The sequence below is a fragment of the Trichoderma reesei genome (genome assembly GCF_000167675.1).
Source record: "Trichoderma reesei QM6a unplaced genomic scaffold TRIREscaffold_22, whole genome shotgun sequence".
Lineage (NCBI taxonomy): Eukaryota > Fungi > Ascomycota > Sordariomycetes > Hypocreales > Hypocreaceae > Trichoderma > Trichoderma reesei.
Genome location: NW_006711169.1, coordinates 496,295 through 519,447, shown reverse-complemented (window position 1 = coordinate 519,447; position 23,153 = coordinate 496,295). Strand labels below are relative to the sequence as shown.

The following is a 23,153-nucleotide window of genomic DNA, read 5'->3' as shown; positions in this document are numbered from 1 at the left end:
TCTTAACGAAGGCTAATACTTCGTTAACAAGAAACGCCTGTTAGGATATCTCTTCACCCTTTGTTAAGATCGGATGCACTGTCTTTGGCGCTGATCCTTTCTCTGTAACGGAAATATGCCTTGGATTAGTCCTGGGGGCATTGCTTGCTGGCTTGCTTCGGCCACTGCGATAGTCAGCTTCCATGGCGTTTCGGCAACTGCGAACGAAGTAGACGCCTTTCAGTCCCAACTGAATCTGTGTCCACTTGCTTGCTCGGATAAGTCTCCTGAGCAATGGAGTGTATACTCTTCATTCGAGCGGCTCTCGCAATGCGACCAACCCGTGCTCTTTGACCTGGCGATCCATACTCCTATCAACGACAAGACCAACTCCGTGCTGATTCGTGCCTGCACAACCTCCCCAGCAGCTGGGGGATCTCAGCCAATGGCGAGCACTGTCAAGAGAGAAGCGGAAGCTTGCGGTGGCTCTTTCGTGGAATCTAAAGTCCCGCTGCTTATTTCGCAGAATCCTGGTCAAGCCACCGCTCCATTCGGCAACGGCCTGGTCACCATACTCGAGGGACTCAAGGAATACAGGCAGAAGGCCGTGGCTACTTCTGGCTGTACCGGAGACAACAACATTATGCTCGGCTATTTTGACGGGGCGGTTGTTGGCACCTACGCCGGAAAGGCCTTGTCCTCAGCCACCATCCCGTCCATTGTTGATTACCTGCTTGAGGAGGACAAAGAGCAGGGCTCCGCCCCCTTCGGTATGCTGGCACAGATCTGCGACCACGATAGCGACATGGACCACACTGCGGGAGTGGCAGTGGCCCTCAAAGCAGACATCGGCAGCGTTCAATCGGCGCTGCTGTCCTGGAATCAGGGCGAGTGTGCCAAGGCCCAGTCAGGTACCACCTTACGCGAGCTTGTCATCAGCCAGGTTCCTCTCCCGTCAATCAATGCCAAAGCCTCAAATATATCATTGGCTGAGGCACCCGGGAGAAAGGCTCAGGCTTTGGACAGCAAGGTTGATGGCAAATACTGCAAGATGAGGACAATAGCCGCTGGCGATTCGTGTGCCTCTATAGCAAAAGCTTGCAAGGTTTCCGTCGCCGACTTTTTCAAGTATAACGGAGTCAAGGGGAACGGAAACGACTGGTGCAGGAAATTGCAGGCGGGAAGGAATATCTGCTGCTCGTCTGGCTCAAGCAAACCGCTCCCTGAGGCCAATGGAGACTGCTTTAGCTACACGATCAAAGCGGGTGACGACTGTTCATCCATTGGCATGCCGTGGAATCTGACACCAAAGGATATTGAGGGCTTCAACCAGAAGGTGACTTGGGGGTGGAGGGGATGTCCCAATCTGACCGTCGGTCTCAAGATTTGCCTCAGCAAGGGGTCGCCGCCGATGCCCGCGCCTGTGTCCAATGCAGTTTGTGGTCCCCAAAAGCCGGGAACCGTCAGACCTGAGTCAGTCAAGGACGCATTCGAACTGGCAAAGCTCAACCCGTGCCCGCTCAACTCCTGCTGCAATGTTTGGGGTCAATGTGGAATCGATGCTCTCTTCTGCACAAAGGCGGACGGACCCACGGGAAACCCCGGAACGGCGCCGGCTGGCTCCAATGGGTGCATCTCGAACTGCGGCACCGGCATTGTGAACAACGCCAAACCCCCATCAGGCGGGTTCCGGCGCATCGGCTATTACGAAGCCTTCAACTGGGAGCGCCCTTGCTTGCACATGGAGTCGAAGCTTTCCAACACCGACAAGTACACCCACATGCACTGGGCATTTGGAGATATCAAGAGCGACTTTTCGGTCTACATTAACGATACGCACCACCAGTGGGATGGGTTCATGGGCTTGAAAAATGTCAAGAGAATCGTATCATTCGGCGGTTGGGGTTTTTCAACCGGCGTCGCGTCATATGATGTCCTCCGCAAAGCCATGACCCCCGAGAACCGCGGCCATTTTGTGTCAAACGTTGTCGCCTTCGCAAAGAAAATGGGCATCGATGGCATTGATCTTGACTGGGAATATCCTGGCGTGAGTTGGATCTCCATCCTGCTAGTGGCAGACTCCCCTTTTCAACTAACTCTGCAATTCACATGTCCAGGCACCCGATATCCCGGGTATTCCAAAAGGCCTTCCCTCGGATGGCCCCAACTACCTTGAGACTCTTCGCGCCCTGCGAAAAGCCCTACCCTCCAAATATTCCCTGTCCATCGCCGTTCCTGCATCCTATTGGTATCTGAGACCCTTTCCAATCCGGGAAATGTCAGAAACTGTTGACTACATTGTCTACATGGCGTATGATCTTCATGGCAAGTGAAAAAGCTTCTCGCTCATCGTCACTAGGTAGACTCAACGACTAACCTCAGTGAACAGGCCAGTGGGATGTTGGGAATACGTGGGCCATGTCCGAGTGTCCTAGCGGAAATTGCTTGAGAAGCCACGTCAATCAGACAGAGGTCGTTTTGGCCCTTTCCATGAGTAAGTCTGACTGGAATCTTTCCCCTCTCGCACTGCGCGGACATTTTAAACCCACGCGGTGCCGCGCTAATTCGCGTCCCTTTTAGTTACCAAGGCTGGAGTCAGTGCCAGCAAGGTCGTTGTTGGCGAATCTAGCTACGGGAGGTCCTTCAAGATGGCTAAAGCTGGGTGCACGGGCCCTCTATGCAAGTTCACTGGTGCCAACGGGAAGTCGGAGGCGGCAGCGGGGAGATGCACAAATGCTCGAGGATACCTCGCTAATGCAGAGATCAACGAGATCATCTCCAAGTCCAAGGGTCATCCGAAGACATGGTATGACAAGGACACAGCGTCGGATTACTTGGTATACAATGGTAAGTTCTTTACATAGCGCACGTTTCCCCAGTCGTACGGCTTCACAATGCTGACCGGTTTCGACGCAGATGTTGAGTGGGTTGCCTACATGTCCGATAAGACGAAGCAAAGCCGCCGAGAGAAATGGAAAGGGCTCAACTTCCTCGGGACCGTTGATTGGGCGGTTGACCTCCAGGAGTTCAACGTGACGGATCATACCGAACCACCACAGGGAGGACCGGGGGCCAACGAAACCGGCTGTATCAATGTCTTCGACAACATGATTTGGGACTGGGTCAACCCTTCCATCGAAGCAGCCATCGGATGCACAAACATACTCCAGCCATCGCCTCTCTCGACCACAGTCACCCTCACGGCATATACAACGCTTACTCTCCAATCCGGGACGAAGTTGAGCACCTCTGTGGTCTCTGCGCCTTTCTCCATCTCCGAAGTCAGCTACCAGCCATTCATCATCGATTACCCGGATCTCCTCAGTAAAAGTGATGGACAAATGATTACGTATAACCCGACCCCTCAGATCACGCCAGATCCCATTACGATTCGCATTCCCGATGGTTGGACTGTCACTGGAGGCCACTTGGCTTCGCCGGGATCAGGGCCTGGATCGAGTTCGGGACCGAGTTCAAAACCTGCAAAGGCCACCAGTACCACATCGGATGACGGGGCCGGCTATCTGCTGCCTATTACCTTCTATCCCACACTCAGCTACAGAATTCCGTCGATACTGACTCCCAAGCCCCCGGCTCCGACAAAGCTTCCGGATAATGACGAGCATCCCATCAACACTCCGAGCTCTTCGACTTCGTCAGGACGTCCAGGGGACGGCCAGCAGTCAAGCGGTACTCCACGCCCTCCCAGTAACGGCCAAAACCCAAGCAGCACTCCGAAGCCTCCCGGCGACGGCCCAGACCCAATCAACACTCAGAAGCCTCCCGGCGACGGCCCAGACCCAATCAACACTCAGAAGCCTCCCGGCGACGGCCCAGACCCAAGCAACGCCCACAACACTCCGGCTTCTACCAAGCGCCCCGGCGATAACCAGCACCCAACGCCCACGCCTGCTCCTATCCGCGACATTGACTGCAAAGATGATTCATGCACGAGGGGCCGGGACTGCGAGAGTGACGATTGCCTGCGAGGAGGAGATTGCGAGGGCGAGAACTGCGTGGAGGGCGGCAAGTGTCGAGGCAAAAGATGTATCAGCGGCGGCAACTGCAAGGGACCAAAATGCAAGACAGGAGGGCCCTGTGAGGGAGAGAACTGCGAAAAGGGGGGCGGATGCGCCAAAACGCTCTTCGGAGACTGCGGTAGCGGGGGCTGCCAGGGAGCACGTTGCTTCTCCAAGCGAGATTGCTTCGGCGCCCAATGCGAGCGACTCACCATCAAGCCTCTTCCTAAACCCGATCCCAAAAGCACCCCAGCAACCCCTCCCAAACCGACTTGCCTCGTGGACTGTCCAAAGCTCCCCGAGTGCCCTGACTGGGATCCCCTTTGCCACGATCCCTGCCCGTTTAGTGCTTGTCCTGTCTATCGGAGGCCCACTGGCAAGGCCTGTACAACGCTGCAAACGGCTCGAGATTGTACCGAGTTTGTCAGTAGCACGCGAGTGAAGACGAAGCCAACTACCAGCTGGTCAACCACTACGCGAACTCTCTGCGAGACCATGGTCGACTGCGAGGCTGCTGACATCACCGCGACGACAACCATCACAACCACCCATACGCCTGACCCAATTGAGTCAGTAGGGCCAGCTGTGCCTTACTATGGAGTGTCTTGGTCATTTGGGGAAAAGGAGAAGTCGTCCATGTTGGCGGATGAAGAAGCGTACTTCTCCGCGCTCGAGACACCAATGACGACGACAACGACGACCTCGGCCGAGCCTAGTACAACGGATGACACCCCTACGGAAACCACTGCCGACGGGCCTACCTCGACAGTTGGGCCAAATGACCTGGTGTGCGGCTTTGCCCTGTACGCCGCGTTTTACCGGTTTGACATCGTCAAGATGGTCGGCGACTGGGTTTGGGACGACGAGGGGCATAAGCTCAAGAAAGAGCTCAAGGGCTGTGGCGCGCTTACTGGATGGAAATGGTACAGGCGAGATGATGGCTCTCGAGAGGCTCGGTTCAACCTTCCAGTTTTCCTCACGGCGGGTTGCGTCGAGAGCGCGATCAAGAGTGCAGGCGGTCCCGGGCTCTCATGCATATTTGCCACCTAGGTAGTGTCTGCATCACTGTAAAGATAGGTACCTAAACTAGGTACTAGGTATGTAAAGTACCTGGGTATGCACGCAGACCCTTCAGCGTCAGCTACCATACAATTAAAGCCTTGTTTCAAAGAGTTGCGCAACATCTCCTATAACAGGGACCTCCTACAGAAGGTACATCTAGATAACATACCTACCTACTTATCTTCAATACTTAATAGGTAAGATACCTTAAGCAGATACCTATTTGTGCTTGCTTACCTGGGTAGGTACCTAGGTAAGGTATTTAGGCAGCATGCAGAATATACTAGGTACCTCCAACAACTCAAAGCCGAAAATCAGCACGTTTTAATAGCACACACTGACGCCATGAGCCTCAAGCCCCTAATAACATATTACTACAACTTCCTACATATCACACCTACATATGTAGGTAGGCAACTTACACAGTGGAGTAAACAGCATCTCTAAATAAAATTCAGCAAACCAAAGCGCAAGTCTCACTCGGTGCCTTATGCAGCTTGTCTCGATGAGAGTTGGCTGTATGCGGGGTATTTGCGTGTATTTGTCAGACAATGGAAAAATCGCGAAATGGCATCAAGATGCGCATGGATCGCGAATTGGTCGGATATTAAAGGGCTACCCACCTCATCTTTTTTGGTTGCTATTGTCGAGAAAGCAGTAAGGAGCCTTAAAGCTAGCAGAAATTTTCACGTACCTACAAAGCTGCTGCATCTAGCACAATGACCGTTTCTATCAAGCTTTATACCAACCACGGTTGCCCCTGTTAGTATTCTATAAATACATCCATGCCTGAATACGGCGTGAAAGTTGGGAAAATCAAACACTGACACAGATTTTAGGGGCACACCGAGTCCATATTGCCTTGGCTGAGCTCAAGCTACCGTTCGAAGAGGAAACTGTTGACCTGAGCGTTCCCCGTACCGCGGAATACCTGGCTGTCAATCCCCGCGGTCTTGTCCCCAGTCTATTATACAATGGCCATGTCATCACAGAATCCGCCATTGTTGCTCAGTTTTTGGCCGATGCACATCCCTCTCATTTGATCCCAATTGGAGGCACTCCTGAGGGAGCTCTTGCTCGCGCCAGGATCAACTTCTTCGTCGACACTTTCTTCAGCAAGGCACATCCTCACTATCACAGGGCACTTTTTGCGAGCTCCGAAGGAGAAGCCGAGAAAGCTGCAGCTGAGTTTATCAAGCAGCTTGAGAAGGAAGTGGAACCGCTATTGGGCGATGCAGGTCCTTACTTTGGAGGAAGTCAAACATTGACGTTGGCCGAGGTAAATTGTCTGCAAAGGGGAAAGACTAAGAAGAAGAAGAGGCTTTTTGCGGTGGCTATGTATGCTAATCGGATGGTAGGTGCTGACCGGTTCGTTCATCCTGCGATTGTTGGCTCTACCCAAGAACGGTGTCGGACCTGAAAGTCTGATCAAGGATCTACCTGCCAAGACCCCCAATTTCTATAAATGGGCGACAGCTGTGGTGGAGCATCCTAGTGTGAACGGCATCTGGAACGAGGAAAACGTTGTGGCCAGGACAAAAGCACGATTGGCAAGGCTCAAGACATAGCAATAGCGTTACTCCAGACATGTGACAATTGCCAAGACACCAGGTTTATCAGTGGATACGGACGGGCTGGTCTATTGACATTTATAACACACACCTGACCGCAGGGAAATTTTTGCAGAATGGCCCAAGGGGTTTCTCTGTACTAATCTGATGTTTATATCAAGTCCTTGTGCTAAAGATCAGCGTAGCGTTATGAGATCAAGACAATGTAGTATATCTCTATAAGCTGGAGTCTTCTACCTACTATGTATTATAGTCTGAACCCGACTTTGTAAGTTTAATAGCTAGCAATTTTGCACACCGTCAGCAGAACTAAACTTATGATTCAAGAAGGCTCCTCTGATAAAATACTATCTAAAGCACCTGTCTACTCATATCGGTGCCTATACCTGCCAAACTGCGTGAGGAATGTTTGAAGAGTTCGCCGAACCGCCGACCGCGGGTTCTCGCAAGACTTTGCAAAATAACGGCAGATGTGTTAAAGGCATCTAAATATATCAGAAGCACGAAAATGGTCATTGTCCAACACTCAATAGTGCAATAGAGAGAATAGCTGCCATGGGATCGAGATCTCGCAGTTGCGATGCTTAAGCGCTGGCAACACTACTAGGACAGTGCAGATAGCCGACACATCCGCACCGTAATGGTGTAGACCCAGGGCGAATGGCGTGCTCACTGCATGTGCTACTTGGGGCGTCAAATTCTCATCCCGTGTGATCATTTGACAGCTTCACGCTTCCAACACCCGACCTGGGATGGGCTTCACGCATTGTAGAGAAAGAGCATAGTTTAACAAAAGGATCTGCACATCACCTACTATGACTCAGGTCAACATTCTCGCGGGTTTGAAACCCCAGGACGACCTTCAGACTGTTGTGGAAAGCCGTGCTCGGGAATGGCACTTTCACATTTATTTTCTGCTGCAATCGCCGACGGAGACGGCCGCGGCGCTCGCTCTCCGTGATGCTGTCCTGAGACTCCGTCGCGACGGTAGGCCACTGCTGGACCAGTCCTCAAGCTAGTAACTGAGACATCAAACAGGTGCTTTCATTGCTGTTCCTCTCCACAGGGTGAACAATGAGCCTCTCGGCCCTCATCCTGCTGGATCGTACGAGAGTAGGCACAGATGACGGCAGTCCATTAACGCATTGCAAAGTCAGATATACATGGTCATGGGCTAACTCTCAATCAAAGTCTGGGTTCCCGACTCGTCGTTCTCAGATGTTTTCTTCTACCTGGCCACAAATAGGGGGACCCTCAGGTGAGGATTCATACTCTTCCTCCTACTTTCTACCAGAGTCCTAAGCGTGTACGCTGTATGCAGCCCAGCCTCTAACGAATCTAGCAGCATTCTTGTCCATCCTCTAACCTCACAGCAACGCCGAGACCATGAATCTCGCAATGCCTGGTTGGGCACGCCGTGGCCCATTTACCTAGACGGATTGCCTCGTGAGAGCAGCGAGGTTCCGCTTCAGTATCCCGAATTGCGGCTTGGCTGGTCCAGCGTGGCCGAAGACGAGATTTCTCTAGATGAAAGACGAAGACGGGGAGCAAGGGTAGAGGCTTTGTTGGCTGATAACCCCGAGGCAGCTCCAGCCCCCCCAGGTGCTACAGTTCAGTGAATGAATGGAGATCCGAAGTATGAATGTTTCATTGCTAGGCTATATCATTCACAATCCTTGAGTTATATCGGCTCTCAAAGTCTTCCCAGCTATTTCTCACTCATGTCTAATAGGGAGAGGCAGATGCTCAACTCGACATGATAATACAACGACCGTGATGATGGTCTTCTATTGCAAACATTGAGCCCTCACAGGCTGCTCTCGTTCCAAAGGTATTTTGGATAATAAGTGAGCTGAGAATGTGAGTGTCTTGGAAACCAAGTTACTGTCGGACTTGAATTTATTACCTGGAGCCCGGGTGAGTGTCATATGCTAGTCTTTTATGTATCTATCAAGTTCATGGAGAAGCTGAGTGAATGTCATGTCATTGTACGCTGCACCGCGTGATATGAATTGGTTGGCCTATGGCTGTGGAGATCCTAGTAATACCGACTCTAGTTCTAATCTACATTCAATGATTTGATCGAATGGGTTGTTATATTACATAACCCGCTTGTTGACATTTGCGATATTCACAATTACTAGGATTGGCAGCGTGTGACTATGGAGGCAAACACTCATCAAGATACCCGCCGAGGGCCGGAATGCTAATGAAATGCTCCTGCTTGATGGATGAATTATGGAACAAGAGTCAAATCTACATTCCTAGATCAGTCATCCTCTAACTGTACGTTATTGCAAACATTCCCAAAGACCTCCATGGCATGTGCCAAGTAGTCCTGCACAGTTCGAACTCTAGCGGCCAAGTCCCGACCCAGTGGTAAAACCTTTTCGGCCTCGTGATTTTCACCAATTCCTTCTCCCACAACCACTTCGTAAACGGCGTTCATCGCTTTATCTTTATCTCCATTCGGTGCAAATTGTCCCTTTGACATCATTTCCATAATCTTTTCAGACATCGAGCCTTTGTAATCCTCGGGCAGGGGATTCTGGCCAAGTATAGTAGCGCTACCCATGCTGGTGTTGAAGGTTCCAAGAAGGACCGTCAAGACGCGGATATTGAAGGTGTCAACTTCCTTGGCCAGCGCCTTTGCCATGCCTATATTCTGGTAAGCTGGGGTATCCGCGCCTTCAGAGGCTCAAAAATGTAGACTTTCACGTACAATCGAGCGCGCCTTTGGCCGCAGCATAAGCGCCCATGGAGGGATTGGCCTCCAAAGCAGCACCACTGCTGATATTGACGATGACGCCGAACCTGCGCTGACGCTGGTGCTTAATCGCGGCTCTGATGAGGCGGCTAGGACCGAAATATAGCGTCTCCATCAGATCTCGGACCTCTTTGTCGGTGAAGTTCTCCGCAACGTTGTATATGCAGAATCCAGCATTGTTCACGAGAACATCAATGGCCTGACCTTGGGCCTCGAGCTCTTCAATGACTTTGCCGCATTCAAGGTCGTTGACATCTAGCTTGAGCCACTTGCCACCCTTGCCTTCAATCTCAGAGATGAGGTCGGGTGTCTTTGAAGGCTCACGAGAAGTCGCAACGAGGTTGTGACCCTTGGCCTGGACGATGCGGGCCAGTGACAAGCCAAACCCTGATGAACATCCAGTGATAAGCCAAGTAAGAGGTCTTTTTGGTTTAAGCTGTTGGGGCGCCATTGTCAGGCTCTTCTCGTACCCGATGAAAAGGTGTGACGAGAGGGTTTCTGAGAACTGGCAATCAAGTCGGAAAAGCAACGGTCATTTTATATGATTCTAATACAGCAATGCTCGGGGGAAATCCTTTGGCAACGTGCACATATCATCTGACTGCATTCGGACTTAAGTCACTCTATTTCCACCGTTCCTGTGCTTGACCTAATAATCTGTAGAGAGGGATGCTTTACTTTTGGCCTTGGCCATGAAGCTTCCGTCGTGAAATGAAGCGATAGCTTGGACTAGGGAGCCTCTCAATTTCCACACATCAATCGGTAGTTTCCACACATCACTAAACCTAGCCCAGTAACGCTTGCCCCCCATAGTCAGAACGACAGCTCGCTACAAACTGTCATCTCAACTCTAGGTACCTTATCCCATTAAAGGGTTATAGTAAACACTGCTGCCGCCTAGTAGCAGACTGGAAGTATTTTTTATAACCCATATAGGCCCTTCCTAAAGTAAGTATACAGCTACCTAAGTAGCTAGAGGTCCTCCTTGCTTACCTATATATAGCATGCCTTAAGGGTTATATAAGAGATGCAGAGAGACAGGTATAAGAGGAAGAGATAAAGGAGTATTGTAGGAAGGTATAACTGCTGGAAGAGAGATGTGTGTGACAGTAAGTCTATAGAGTGGATTGGTACTATGGGGGGCGAGCCTTACTAGTAAAAGTTTAGTGATGTGTGGAAACTACCGATTGATGTGTGGAAATTGAGAGGCTCTGGACTAGGTACCTGTTAGTTCAATTTCCTGTTTCGGAAGAGTTTCCGGACGATGTCTCCACCCAAAGTCGGCGATTCAACCGCGCAGTTCCGAAATTTACATCACACGCATTTGCACGAGCTGCAACAGCATGGGAATGACAAAAAGACTTGAAGTCATAGCCGCCGACTTGGCCCTACATTCGGTCTTAAATTATGCTGCGAAATTAGAATGGGAGATAAATGCAGGTTGAGCCGAATCGCGAGCCGAGCCAACGAGCCTGTGTAGACTTGAGCAGGAGAGGGCGTTTCCCTGTGAACGCATTAACCCCCTACAATCCTAGCAGAGCAGAAGAGCCAGTGGAACCCAGACAAGTAACCACCATATCAGATGACTTTTGATGCAATAACTTCCGTTTGTCGCAGGATCGCCCGTTCGTCCACACAAGACTCTGCTTTCTCTCTCCTTCATCCCAATTAGATCGGAGTCATTTGACATAACTCAGTGCCTTGACTGGCGAATGGTTAGCAACTCATAGATCCGGTTCCTGCTTGGCCAAGGTTTTTTCCAGTGGCTGTTGTTTCGAGCAGGATTAAACTTCAGTTGAGTTACTCATCTGACTTGTGCTCCTTAACAGTTGTGACGCGACTGTTGACCTACGGGGTGAACCCCCGTCCGGTCCGTCTCTGCGGATCTCAGTCATTGTATAAGAAGGGCCCTGCCTCAAGCAACTTCTTGCAATATATATAGCGATCAACTCCAAAGTGCTTTTCGAAGTTCAACAACAATTGAGCAAGAAAGGATTACAGCCCGCCTTATTGGGCTCTTCTTGATGATATCAATCCTCTTTGGTTCAGGATCGTAGGACTCCGCTAGGATATCCTCCCTGTCGACTGTACAGCTAGCTATCTTTGTGAGCTAAAAGGTTCAACCTCAACTGGGCACTGAACGTTCTAAGCGGTCTGTTGACACATTATCAATTGCGATTTTTACCTATTGACAGACCAGGCGAGATTATGACGTTAAGGCAAACATCGCCGGTTCACGCGTAATGATTGTGAAGCATTTCCGGCCCAATGACTATTGGCGGCTATCTCCCCACCAAGGTTAAATCAAGGTCGGACCGGCGTGTTTGCAAAAGCCTATGAGGCAACGTAACAGTCGATACGTGCAAGTCAAGGCCCTGATTTTGAGTTGTGGAAGCCACCTAGACATGTATATACTGTTGTTTCCGTATGAGCTATGGTGCTGAGGCGAAATCGAGAATCGATATTTCGCATCAGATCGCATCAGAATCCCACCCTCTCCCAATTCCAGACTGCGTCTAAGATACCCAAGTCCATAGCTAGAAAGTCGGTGCCATCTGCCGCCAAACTATCCTCCGTCAACCGCAATTCCCCATCAACAAACCTCTCAAAAGGTTCATCTAATTGAGTGGTGGGGCTAACGCCCGTTTCAATGCTGTCCACTCTTTTCTTTCCAGTGTTCTCAGTCTCTTTAACCATTTCCTTTTCTAGGACAGTCAGATTGAGGCGATCTCGAAGAGTGGATAATACACTCCATGTTGCGTCACCCATTTTGGTGCATCCACGAAGTCTGCGAGAGATGTACAACGCTTGACCAATAGCATGGACGACTTCCATCCGCCTTGGAATCACTTTCCGATCGTTGTCGTGCAAAAGCAAAGAACACAAGAGAGCTGCATTGTCAAATGGGCAAAATGCAACCATATAGTACTTAGAATGCTGCGGAAAGCAAAGTTCAAAGGTGTCTTTGCTCACGGCCATGGCCTTGAGACTGACATCAACAAGCTGGTTGACGACTGTCAGCATTTCCGGTGTAAGAGAACCTCTTGCAGAGCTTGTTGCTGGGAAGAAGCCAGAAGAGGTCAAGGTAGATCGTAGGAGTAACAGTTGGGTCATGTAACCAACGCAGTGCAGCTGAAGACGTTGAAACGGGATGTACGGATAGTCTCCATCCCAGCGCGTTTCTGGGTCTACAACTCTAAAAACTGGCGGCAGGGAAGACATCCAAGTTTCGACAAATGCCAGGTTGCTCCGGACACTGGTGCCATCCACACTGCCGCCCTCTCCAAGTTGCCGGGCGAGCTGGTTCTCGAGTACCTTGGCAACAATGAGCGATGGGATGTCCGAGAGAGCACTCGGCTGGTCCAAATTTGGATTGGGCAGCGGCACAGCAGTACTTGAGTGTATCATTGGAGGGCGATTGAAGTTTGCGGCCATGTATCTGATGCAAGCTCAGTCAGCTTTGACTCATGTGTCGAGGTCAAGCCAACACACCTTTCCCAAGTATACAAAGCACACCACAACCTTCGTCGCATTTCCCTATCAAACTCTTTCAGCCCGTCGGAGAGGAAGTCGGTATGAACACCTGGAAGCACTGGAGTTAGCCAACCGGTCAAACGTATATGTGCCAAAAGGCCATGGAGTGTACCTATCTCCTGAACTGCTCTCACGACAGCACCAAGCTCGTGCCACGATTGGACAAAGTCAGCTTCACCCTTATGCCAGGTAGCGGCCAAGAAGAGCTGTTGCGCATAGACAAGATCCCCAGAGGCAGGTGATAGAAAGGCGCTGATTGTCTGTGCAGCATCGTGATAGGACCGGCTCAGGTCCTGGGCAGAGTCACCCAGGTCGGTCTCCAGCTGTAATGAGGTCTGTGGTGAGAGAAACTGTGCAGAGTTGGCGCATATTCGGAGAATCAGACACGTCAATCGCATAGCGGACTCGCCCTGCGTTTCACGTCGATGAGACCACCAGTTGACATAAGCCACCATGAATGAAGGCCGATGAAGAATCCCGTAATGATAGTTAACGTTATCAAAAAAGTTTCCAATCAGTACATCTGTGTAGGGTCGTGGTGGAACGACGCGAGAAGCCTTCAGGACCGGGTCAGGGAGAGCAGTTGGGGACTCTGCGTACTGGGCCTTTGGCTAGTTAGCTGACATGGAAGAATAGCAGTATTTTGCCATCTTACCATGATGCCACCAAACACTACATCGTTCTTTGAATACAGATAACCCAACTTGTGCATCGCGGATGCTGGACTCGTAATCTGGCCAGCGTCGTCCGGCGTCCCGGAGACAACGAATGGCGAGGTTGCAGTTGAGGGCATCTCGGTCGAAGCGATCATCTGCTGATGTCTTTGGGTCGCCTGTGAGAACTGGCACCTGTGCGCTATTTTTCTGTTTGAGCAATGATTGCAAGGCCATTGCCGGTCGCATTTCTTCTTCATCTTGCGGCACTCGAGGCATGCCGTAACGGTTCGGCCTCGGACACGCTTGGTCAAGTCCTGTTCTGGATCCATTGAGTAACGCTGCCACTCAAGGCGCAGAATCAATGTTTCGAGCGCTGGGTTTGCGCATTGTCGCGGTCCGAGATATAGCGGGAAATTGGAGGATCTGTCGGGATGCGGAACAGACTGTCGATAGCGGAGTTGCTGACTTATTTCCCGAACAACGGCGGGTTTATCCCATGATGTCGGGAAATGGTAGAAGAAAGACGCAGAACACGGTTATTGAGATGGCTATAAAACGGCACTGAATATGAGGGTAGAATTGAGGAGGAACCGTTAAACACAAGTTTTTCTTCCAGAAGACATAACAGACATACAAGTCACAACCTCCCATCGTCAGTATCCGAGTTTCCACCAACACATACACACCTCAACAGCTGCCGCCATGGCTCCCCTCGTTTGGTTCGTTACTGGGGCGAATACCGGTTTCGGTCTTATGCTTGCCGACTTGGCTCTATCCAGAGGCGATACAGTCATTGCAACTGCCAGGAGTCTCTCAAAGTTCCCTGAATATCTTACGAAGAAGCCGAACGCCGATCTGGTGGAGACAGAAGTTACCGCATCGGCCGCCAGCATTTCCAGACTCGTCGGCGCAGCCGTCGAGAGGCACGGACGGATCGATATTCTCGTCAACAATGCTGGTTTTGGTCATTTTGGCTCTGTTGAGGAGGTTTCTGAGGAGGAGTCGCGCTATCAATTTGATGTGAACTTCTTCGGTCTGCTCAATTTCACAAGAGCAGTGATTCCGCACATGCGCAAGCAGGGGTCCGGCGTCATTGTGCAACTTTCAAGTGGCGTGGGCATCCTTGGTCCTCAGGGAGCTCCAATCTACACGGCCTCCAAGTTTGCCGTTGAGGGACTGAGCGAAGCCATGACCCACGAGCTTAAACCCTTCGGTATTCGCGTCCACGTGGTTGAGCCAGGCGTCTTCCGCACGGACTTTTTGAAGTCGATCGCACATGGCGAGAATGTAAGCCGCCATGTGGAAGGGTATGCAGATATGGGAACGCTTCTCTCTACTTTACATGAGAAGCAGCCAGGAAATCCGGAGGCTGGCGTCCAGCGCATTTATGAGATTGCCACAGGAACGGGATTGGCAACAGGACTGGAAGATCAGCTTCGATTTCCACTGGGATCAGACTGTTATTCTATGCTCGAAGCGAAGATTAGGATGCTTAAAGAGACTGCAGAGAAGGCGAAGTCGATTGCGCTGAGCACGGATTATTAGACAACATGTAGAAAGAGCACATTTGTTGATGAGAGACGGCACACTCCTGGGCTAGAGACATGGTACAAAGTACTAGTTTCACTCATTCATGCACCACCTTCCCGTGTCTACTCTGATTGAAGATCACTAATGACTGGTTTGTCTAATACCGGTATGCATACATCTTGGTGGTTGGGTGAATAATGTGGACGAAGGTACGCGAGGATATCTGGAGATCTCTCTGGTTCCTTACATTGTCGAAATAACATTCTCGAAGGAACCTAGAGACTCAGCCGAGACGGAGGACGGAATTTCACCCCCCTCTGCCTTACCCACTTGGCTCGCCCGGGTTCCACTGCTTTGTATGCAAAGGTTCGTCGTGATGAGCTCAAGGTGTAACACAGAATAACTGCGTTAGCATACTACTTGAATCTTATGAAGGCCAGTATCAATCATTCAAAATAGCAAAACATTCCATGCGAAGTACTATCTAGATACACAAGAAGTTTTATAAACACGTTATCGTTCTCTGATCGTTCGTGGTATGGGTGCGGTCTAATTAGTATCCCGAACTGCGGGCAATGCGCAACTCGCATTTTCAAACCCGATGAGCCTGACCGACTTCCGCCAATCCCAGTTGATCTACAATTTGAAATGGAGTCATCGCCTGGACACATCAGCCAACAAGGTTTAGTGGCATTCTCTGATCAATTTGCAGAGCGCAAAACGGCCTAAGCTAGCGGGGTGTTCAAGCCAGCATCCACAACAAGGCTCGACGACTGTCGCTGAAAGGGGGGTGATATCCCGTGTGTTGTGATCAAACATGCGTGGGAAAATGATCACTGTCTCGCTTAATGCCGGTGCAGATACCTGGTTTAGTTACAATGAACTCGTCCCCAGCAAGTCATGGCATGTCCCTCACGAAAGAGATGACATATTGATGCCAGCAGAAGGCTGGCTTATTATTGGGGCGCATAGCTGGTGGGCGAAGGAGGCCATGAACTAGACCTATCACTTGAGTTCTCAACAATGTAGTTGAGCCACATATTCCAACTGGTCTTTAGTAGTATTACAGTCAAGTAGCGTGATCCGGGCGCCATCTACAGGACACGTACATTGCTAAGTATTTCATCATCTGATTCATTGTAGACTTGCTATCTTATCATAACAGCCCTCCAGAGACTTCTTGCAAGCGAGCCACTGTAACAGACAACACCAGAGCTTTCATAGACGTTCTCGAAATCTGGGGCTCGCAGTGGATGCATCATAGGCATTCAGAAGCTGCCAACTTCTCCCAACAATGACGACCTATGGACAATTGCATCCACATAGCCCACAGCAGGTATCAGTGCATCCAGGGAAGTCATTATAACAGTTTCCGGGATCGTGAAGATCGCTCTGCGGAAGGAGTGAGTCGACCGTACAACTCCACGCCACACAATTCAACTTACGTCGCAGGCAACGAACTGATTCATCTCTGTCAGTATTCAAGCTAGCTACAGCTCATTGTATACCACCTACACAATCGCAATCAGATGCTTGCAAAGTGGCTGCAGAAGCAACGCCGATGAAGACAGCGAGAAGAAGACGAAGCTGCATCTTGCTCGAGAGCTTTCGTAGGATGACAGTCTTGAAGCTGGTAATAGGAGGTGGACTTTAGAGGAGGTAAATATATACGGGCCATGCCAACTCTTTATAGACCCCTAGGTGACCTTGAGGTGGATCTAGAGCATGTTGCTCATCATCACGGCCGGCAAGATAATCTATCCGATTCCGGCGTGAAAGGAGACGGGAAAAGTCTTGCAAATGTGCTTCCCATGGGACTAGCAAGAATGATTGGTCATTTACATCAGTATCGAAACATGGATGCTCAAGGAGCAATTACCTAAATTGATAAACGAAGTGGTAACGAAGTAGCTGTGGATAAAGAATCCTCGTCACGATTTACTTTAGCTGGGCTGCAGGCTGGAATATGCTACGGTAGGGATCTCTTTATGACGGGATGCCATGCATCCAGAACTCATCTCGAAAGAATTCTGACGCCATGCCCGGCAATATTGGCTCGCTCACCTATTGGTCCGCTTCTAAAGCCTTTATATCAAACTGTCTGCTAGCCGTGCCGGGTGTGTTATGACTGGACGCTGGCCTAGTCCACTTGGTTTCTGCAGCTGTACGTCAGGGTCGATACGCACAGTCACGCCTTTCCCAAGTCCCATATGAGTGTACATTACATGTCTCACGAGGTAGTTACCTCTTCAATAGTAGCCTTGCACCAGCTTGGGTTATACTCCAGGCGCTTGTGAAAGGAGGGTATCAGACTCACTTCGCCCTTGAACGCGTCAAATTTTTGGTGGTCATAGGTCGAGGCTTCCAATCTTAATCATAGGCCTACGACGTAGATAGCAACTAGCATATAATCAAGAAGACGCGCACATGTCAAGGAGGCAGTACATCATGCTGAAACTGATTACCACGATCCATGTGACGTGTTGGCAGGGTTTATGAGATCGAGTAGCTCAAGACAGGGCTAGAGAAAACACTACTAAATTCACAGGTATGCACTGACATAGGGCGGGAGATGTTCCACGAATAGAAAAATGCGATTGACTTTATTTACGTTGCTCACACATATCTGAACAACAAACTATATACGGAATCCTCATATGTACAAAGTGGGATGAGAGTGATACCACGAAGCAGATATCGGCTCGCACGCTACTTTCTAAAGCAACGTATCTCTTCATATGCTCAGTTGGTAGTGATTCCACAGCTACCAGGGTTGTTGTCGCAGTTGCATCCATTGGGAGCGTTGACCCAGCCGGTCAGTCGGTTAGCGATATCACTGGCGTAGCAGTGAGTGGCAATGCCGTTCTGGAGCTGCCCAGTGCTCGAGATCGAGCCCGAATTGTAAATACGGGCAGCACGGTAGAAGGCTGAAACATCGTTGCGCCCAGACTGGTTGATGCAGTTGGCGAGGCCATCGCCGCTGCTGGTGCCTGCAGTACCCTCGCTGATCATCTGATAGATGGTCGCTGAAGGGCAGGGGTTCTGCACCCTGCCATTCTCATTACAAGTGGCAGATCCGTTGTGGTCTTGCATCAACCCCGGATTTCGGACGCCGCCGTTCGTCGTGTGAACACGAACACACCCTAGTGAATGGTTAGGAGCCAGCCCTTAAAAGTAAAGCAGGTTTCATACCGTGGGATTCTTGCATGATGACGGCCAGAATAAGTCTGTGATCTACTCCAGTCGCTGCAGCCGCTTGCTGTAGTAATATCGTAAGTTGGTGGGTCGTCAACAATATGCAATATATCAATCGCATCTTACCTGGATACCATCCCAGATAGCACCAACTTCAGGGCCGCTATCGTTGGGCTGGGGAGTTGGCAGGTTCGCGCAAGCCGCAAACATCTGATTCTTGTAGTTATCGAACATGTTCTGGAAGGAAACCCAGCGGCTCTGGGCAGGCCAGCCGGCGCCAGTGCTTCCATCTCCCCAGTACATGGTGTAAGAGTCAACACCGCTGCCGACTCCGTCTGTAATGTTTGAGTTATCGAAGCGAGCGACACCATTGGTGACCTTTTCGCCAGTTGCTCGGGCTTCCAGCTTGTCGCCGACAGCAGGAGCGTCAGCAGTCCTGGAAACAGGAGCATTGGTGGACTTTGAAGGCATGTAATTGCCACCATTGGGCTTCTTGGGAGAGAAGTCGACGGTGTCGGGAACAGGGCCAGTCGGCCCCAGGTCGATGGACGGAGGATAAGGAACCGCCATAGCGGCACCCATCAATAGAGAAGCGACGACAGCTTTGTTAACCATTTTGAGATGTCTTGTTTCGGCGATAGAAGGCGTAAAGTAAAATGCAAGTTCAAGGTGCTTCTCTTGGCTACCATCGGTGACTTTGACAAGATTTTTGACAAGTCGAGGGAACTTCTTTCATTATATATGCACGATGGAGCAGTCTGGGATATCCCGAGGCCGCCTGGAAGCATTTCTACCCAACTTCTTCTTTAGAATAAGTCTTCAAGCTAACACATAAGCTTCAACAGCTTGTGGCGAGACTGTCCTTACATCCTGATTTTTCGCCGTAATAGTCATGAAGCCCGCTGATGCCGCTATCATCATGGTTGAGAGGCAGGGATATGCTGTTATTGATGCCACCACTAGTATTATCAAGCTTCCGATTTGGGTACTTCTAACACCAGCTTCGTCCAAACTTGCTGCAACTCGGCGATGCCTACACGCCAAGACTCTCCATGTCACCATGCTAACTTTGTCATCTCCAGTAGGCAGTAAGTCCAATCGAGCGGGAGACATGATTGCAAACTCCATTATGAGTATACAATGACTTCCCCGACTTCTAGAGAGAGCTGATATGACTATAGAGTAGTTCACTCGGGACGCGTTGCGTATAGCAACAGTACATCTTATATTGCCTTGGTATTTCGGGTGTCAATTGAAATGTAGGAAATGGCAAGCAACGCCCAGCCAGCCGGTTGGATCCGGATGTGCAAGTCACATAGCCCAAGCATAGGTATCTAGAGCGGAGTATCAGACTAATCAGCCAGCAAGGGTGTCACCTCACCTGTGTGAAGTGCAAGACTGCAAGCGCCGCAGTCTGTCCTTAGCAAACAAGCAACCTGACGGAGCAACGAACGTCAAGTTTAGCATAACAATAAGCTATCTGGCACTAGGTTCGCGGCTCAGGAACCCGTGGCGCAGCCTCGGTGCAGTGGCTCGGTAAAATTCCACGGCCAAATGAAAACTTGGCATTTGGTGAGATTGTTAGCACTAATTCGGCAGGTAACGAGATGCGAGCTGTTACCTATGGAGAAGGTGAGGATTCAGTTGGTGAGATTAGACAAAGTATACAATTAAAGCCATGGGGACAATGAGGAGCATCATTTACGGTGGTCGCGGTCAACTACGCTAGGGATCAAAATATCCTGTAACCTTCGCAGTGTATCATTCAGCTTGAAGTGAGCTTGACTGGGTGAGGAGAACTTTTCCATTGATCGACAGACAGGCGATTTGCTGCTGACCGAATTGGTTCAAGTACCAACAGCAATCATCTCCTGAAGCTGTTCTCACTTCTCAGGTGTGGCATACTTTTTGTCAACTGACTGTCGTTAGATCTCACTCGAACCACCACTCCGCACGCAAAAGTACTAGTTGTTTTTGTAAAAAATACATTGGATAGACACCAGCTTCTGTATTAGGCAAGAACTTTGCTGAGACGCTAAAAGCAACTATTGCCAGTATCTATCCGCAGCACCCCAGAACGCTCTCTGTTGGTTCCATGCAAAAAAGTCACCACATCTTTTCATGAAACTCTTGGCAGCCTTCCCAGCACAGTCATCACTTCTGAATTTTACCTCCTGCCTGAATGAGGCATGCTTGTGAAGGTCTGAGGCCAATGGCTCTGTTCTCTGGTGATGCTACATATGAATACACCCTTGGGATGATGTCGTTGCGCTGCCCCTTGTTAAACACTCACTTGTCTGTTAATCACTGGATATAAAGAGTCCGCGGGGTTATGCAAATGGGATCAATATGAGATAAACAAAGAATCGAGGAAAATCCATTGGCCTCAATTGGACGTGGTACATCCCACTTAGTTGCACCAATTCCATCAATCATCGTCACTACACGCACACACACACACACAAACATACTGTAAAGCTATGCCACCTAGAGTACTGGTCTTCACATGTTTCACAAGTAACGTAACAAGCATAGTATTCTCACCCCGTTTTTGTCAAGTTACTGCGTTAGATAAACATCTCCCTCGCACCACATTAAGCCGGCATTAATCACTAGGTCCCTACGGTAAGCAGCGTGACGAAGAAGGCCTTCGTGCCCATTCCGGCTAATTAAGTGCCTCATACAAGAGGCTCCAGGATCTGTCAGCAGTCCAGTCTGAGTGCCACATTATCATAACTATTATATGACAACAAAGTGCCACAGACGTTTAGTGGTCGCGACTCGTCTCATTCTTTCCTCGAGCACTTGCCGATTTAGGTTGATTCATTTACCTATTTCATTCTTACCCTAGCCGCCTTCAGCCTTTGGTCTACACACTCAAAACCCTCTCCTTCTCACCCCCCCTTTTATTCTTCAGAGTCTTATGGATGATCTCCTCTAACGTTCAAACGCCGACACATGGGATCCGGAAATCTAGGCATATTCATTTATATAACTATATGAGAAAAGATACTCCTCACCGTCATGAGCAGAGAATCATGGTGATCACTCATCTGGATTGTCGCTTTTAGCTTTTCCTTCGCCTTCGAAAGACTAGGGAGTGAGGGGGCCGTTGTGATTTGTGAGGCCAATGTTTAGCATTACTAGCGTCACGGATGCATCAAGCTGTTTTCCAGATATTCAAAGTAGTGATCGGTATCAATCTGTAAGTACTGTACCTTTTTCCAACTATCCCCTTTGCAGTTTCAACGCTATAGGCTTTTTAGACTCTACGCAATCTATCATCTCGTAGTGAGTACTGTGTCAAGTACTATCACCATCTGTGGCGGCAATCAAGTGAACATTTGGAGCGTTGGGAGCAACGCGCATGAAGCTGCAATGTGACGTTACAGACCATATCAATTATTTCGAGGGTATCAATTCTTCATGAGCCTTCGTTACGTGAAACTCTATAGGATGAGTGGAGGCTCGCTGTGTAATCAATCTATGTTCATGGCATATCACACGCTGTCATGGAAGTCAACATTCATCATTCCGGGTCACCTCAGGGGATATGAAGCTTACACATTGGATCTCGTCGAGCCAGAGCACACGTCAATGTGTCTACAATGGCTGCGAGGAACCCATTCATTCCGAGCATTGCACTGCCTCCTTACATAGCTACCATCCTGTTTGCGGCTTCAATGTGCTGCCTTGAAACGTCTCTGTCACCGACGTTGAGCTATGTCGAACATTTAGGGTCAGCCTCAACAGTTGTGCCGAGCGAAACGCACCTCGTCTGCTGCTAATAAAGATGCTTGGGCTATTGCCGAGTCGTTCACAAGGAGGGTCTGGACGGCGAGCAGTTCACTCATAGATCGGAGGCAAACGAGCTTGTAGTATGTGGCCAGCTGGACGTAACGGCTGTTCTGGTCTTGTTCGAAAAGGCTCCGGCAGGCAGCGAGTAATATCGCGCTCAGCAACCCAGGATTGGCTAGGGCGACAGGGAACAACTCGGTGAACATGAATTGTTTCCATACTTTGGAGTCCGTGTATTGCTGGCAATGGCGTTTGCCAAAAGGAATAACAAAGCTAACGTCTGACGAGTGTAAGCCACATCGATACCCAAGAAGTCTAGACAGACCATTCTCAACACAGCGCTGAGCTGATTGGTATGCTTACAGTGATGTATAAGAAACTGCTGCGTCCAGTTGACCCTGGTGCCATACAATGATTCGATGTTCTTGGTAACTGAAGAAAGTGGGGACGGTTCCAAGATAGAAGGCTGAGAGGCGCGAGGAGATTGCAGAAGTATGTCGCAACTCGGCCCCATTCCCCCTCTATTATCATTTGATCTGGAGTGTGAGTCTCTCACTGGACCAGAGCGGCTAGGACCGGCCGACGAGGCTGTGGAGATTGCGGCTGTTGAGAGGACTTGGCTGCCTCCTTCATGCTTGCTTCCCTCCTGTTGATATTCGTTCATTCGCTGCCTGCGTATCCTTGCATGACCGTGCCGCGCCGCATGTGACTTTGCCGCCCTGTGTGAAGAAATGGCGCTACCCTTGGCCGGGTCTGTAAGATACACAAAATGCACCTTTCCCCGTGAAGGTAGACTCATAGCAAGTTCCTGTCAACTGGCGATGACTAGATCATGCGGATAGTTGAGCTTTTAGGCAAGTCAGGCGTTGATACGAAACAGGAGAGAAGCATGTCACAAATACTATATATGCTACTAAGGCCAGGTGTCGAAAAATATGAAGGAATATCTCAGAAGGATGATAAATCCAGAACTCAGCTATTGCTGCGAGAATCAGCTATGAAATCTCACCCTAAGCCTCTTCAGCCGTTGCCAAGGCGTGCA

The 23,153-nt window shown here is 49.9% G+C and overlaps 7 protein-coding genes across 7 annotated transcripts; 4 read left to right on the top strand and 3 right to left on the bottom strand.

Moving 5' to 3' along the window:
• Positions 1-115: 115 nt before the first annotated feature.
• chi18-9 (glycoside hydrolase family 18, chitinase) lies at positions 116-5,048 on the top strand (the record flags this gene model as incomplete). Its single annotated transcript, XM_006968347.1, has 6 exons — positions 116-2,026; positions 2,097-2,227; positions 2,310-2,338; positions 2,369-2,473; positions 2,560-2,826; positions 2,896-5,048. The coding sequence occupies 6 exons, from the start codon at positions 116-118 to the stop codon at positions 5,046-5,048; spliced, it is 4,596 nt and encodes a 1,531-aa protein (XP_006968409.1).
• A 731-nt stretch (positions 5,049-5,779) lies between these two features.
• TRIREDRAFT_110853 (uncharacterized protein) lies at positions 5,780-6,628 on the top strand (the record flags this gene model as incomplete). Its single annotated transcript, XM_006968346.1, has 3 exons — positions 5,780-5,822; positions 5,900-6,339; positions 6,419-6,628. The coding sequence occupies 3 exons, from the start codon at positions 5,780-5,782 to the stop codon at positions 6,626-6,628; spliced, it is 693 nt and encodes a 230-aa protein (XP_006968408.1).
• Positions 6,629-7,446: 818 nt separating this feature from the next.
• TRIREDRAFT_67757 (uncharacterized protein) lies at positions 7,447-8,250 on the top strand (the record flags this gene model as incomplete). The annotated part of the gene is made up of 4 exons (XM_006968345.1): positions 7,447-7,618; positions 7,670-7,744; positions 7,823-7,889; positions 7,977-8,250. The coding sequence occupies 4 exons, from the start codon at positions 7,447-7,449 to the stop codon at positions 8,248-8,250; spliced, it is 588 nt and encodes a 195-aa protein (XP_006968407.1).
• A 650-nt stretch (positions 8,251-8,900) lies between these two features.
• TRIREDRAFT_5368 (uncharacterized protein) lies at positions 8,901-9,849 on the bottom strand (the record flags this gene model as incomplete). The annotated part of the gene is made up of 2 exons (XM_006968208.1): positions 8,901-9,289; positions 9,354-9,849. The coding sequence occupies 2 exons, from the start codon at positions 9,847-9,849 to the stop codon at positions 8,901-8,903; spliced, it is 885 nt and encodes a 294-aa protein (XP_006968270.1).
• Positions 9,850-11,879: 2,030 nt separating this feature from the next.
• Positions 11,880-13,917, bottom strand: TRIREDRAFT_110850 (N-terminal binuclear Zn cluster-containing/DNA binding domain-containing protein; the record flags this gene model as incomplete). The annotated part of the gene is made up of 4 exons (XM_006968274.2): positions 11,880-12,837; positions 12,891-12,981; positions 13,045-13,543; positions 13,588-13,917. 4 exons carry the CDS (start codon positions 13,915-13,917, stop codon positions 11,880-11,882), a joined length of 1,878 nt encoding a protein of 625 aa, XP_006968336.1.
• A 373-nt stretch (positions 13,918-14,290) lies between these two features.
• Positions 14,291-15,133, top strand: TRIREDRAFT_67627 (uncharacterized protein; the record flags this gene model as incomplete). The annotated part of the gene is made up of 1 exon (XM_006968344.1): positions 14,291-15,133. One exon carries the CDS (start codon positions 14,291-14,293, stop codon positions 15,131-15,133), a length of 843 nt encoding a protein of 280 aa, XP_006968406.1.
• A 2,727-nt stretch (positions 15,134-17,860) lies between these two features.
• Positions 17,861-18,928, bottom strand: TRIREDRAFT_110848 (glycoside hydrolase; the record flags this gene model as incomplete). Its single annotated transcript, XM_006968273.2, has 3 exons — positions 18,440-18,928; positions 18,311-18,377; positions 17,861-18,261 (listed from the first exon to the last, which is right to left on the bottom strand). The coding sequence occupies exons 1-3, from the start codon at positions 18,881-18,883 to the stop codon at positions 17,861-17,863; spliced, it is 912 nt and encodes a 303-aa protein (XP_006968335.1). The 5' UTR covers positions 18,884-18,928.
• Between the last annotated feature and the right edge of the window lie 4,225 nt (positions 18,929-23,153).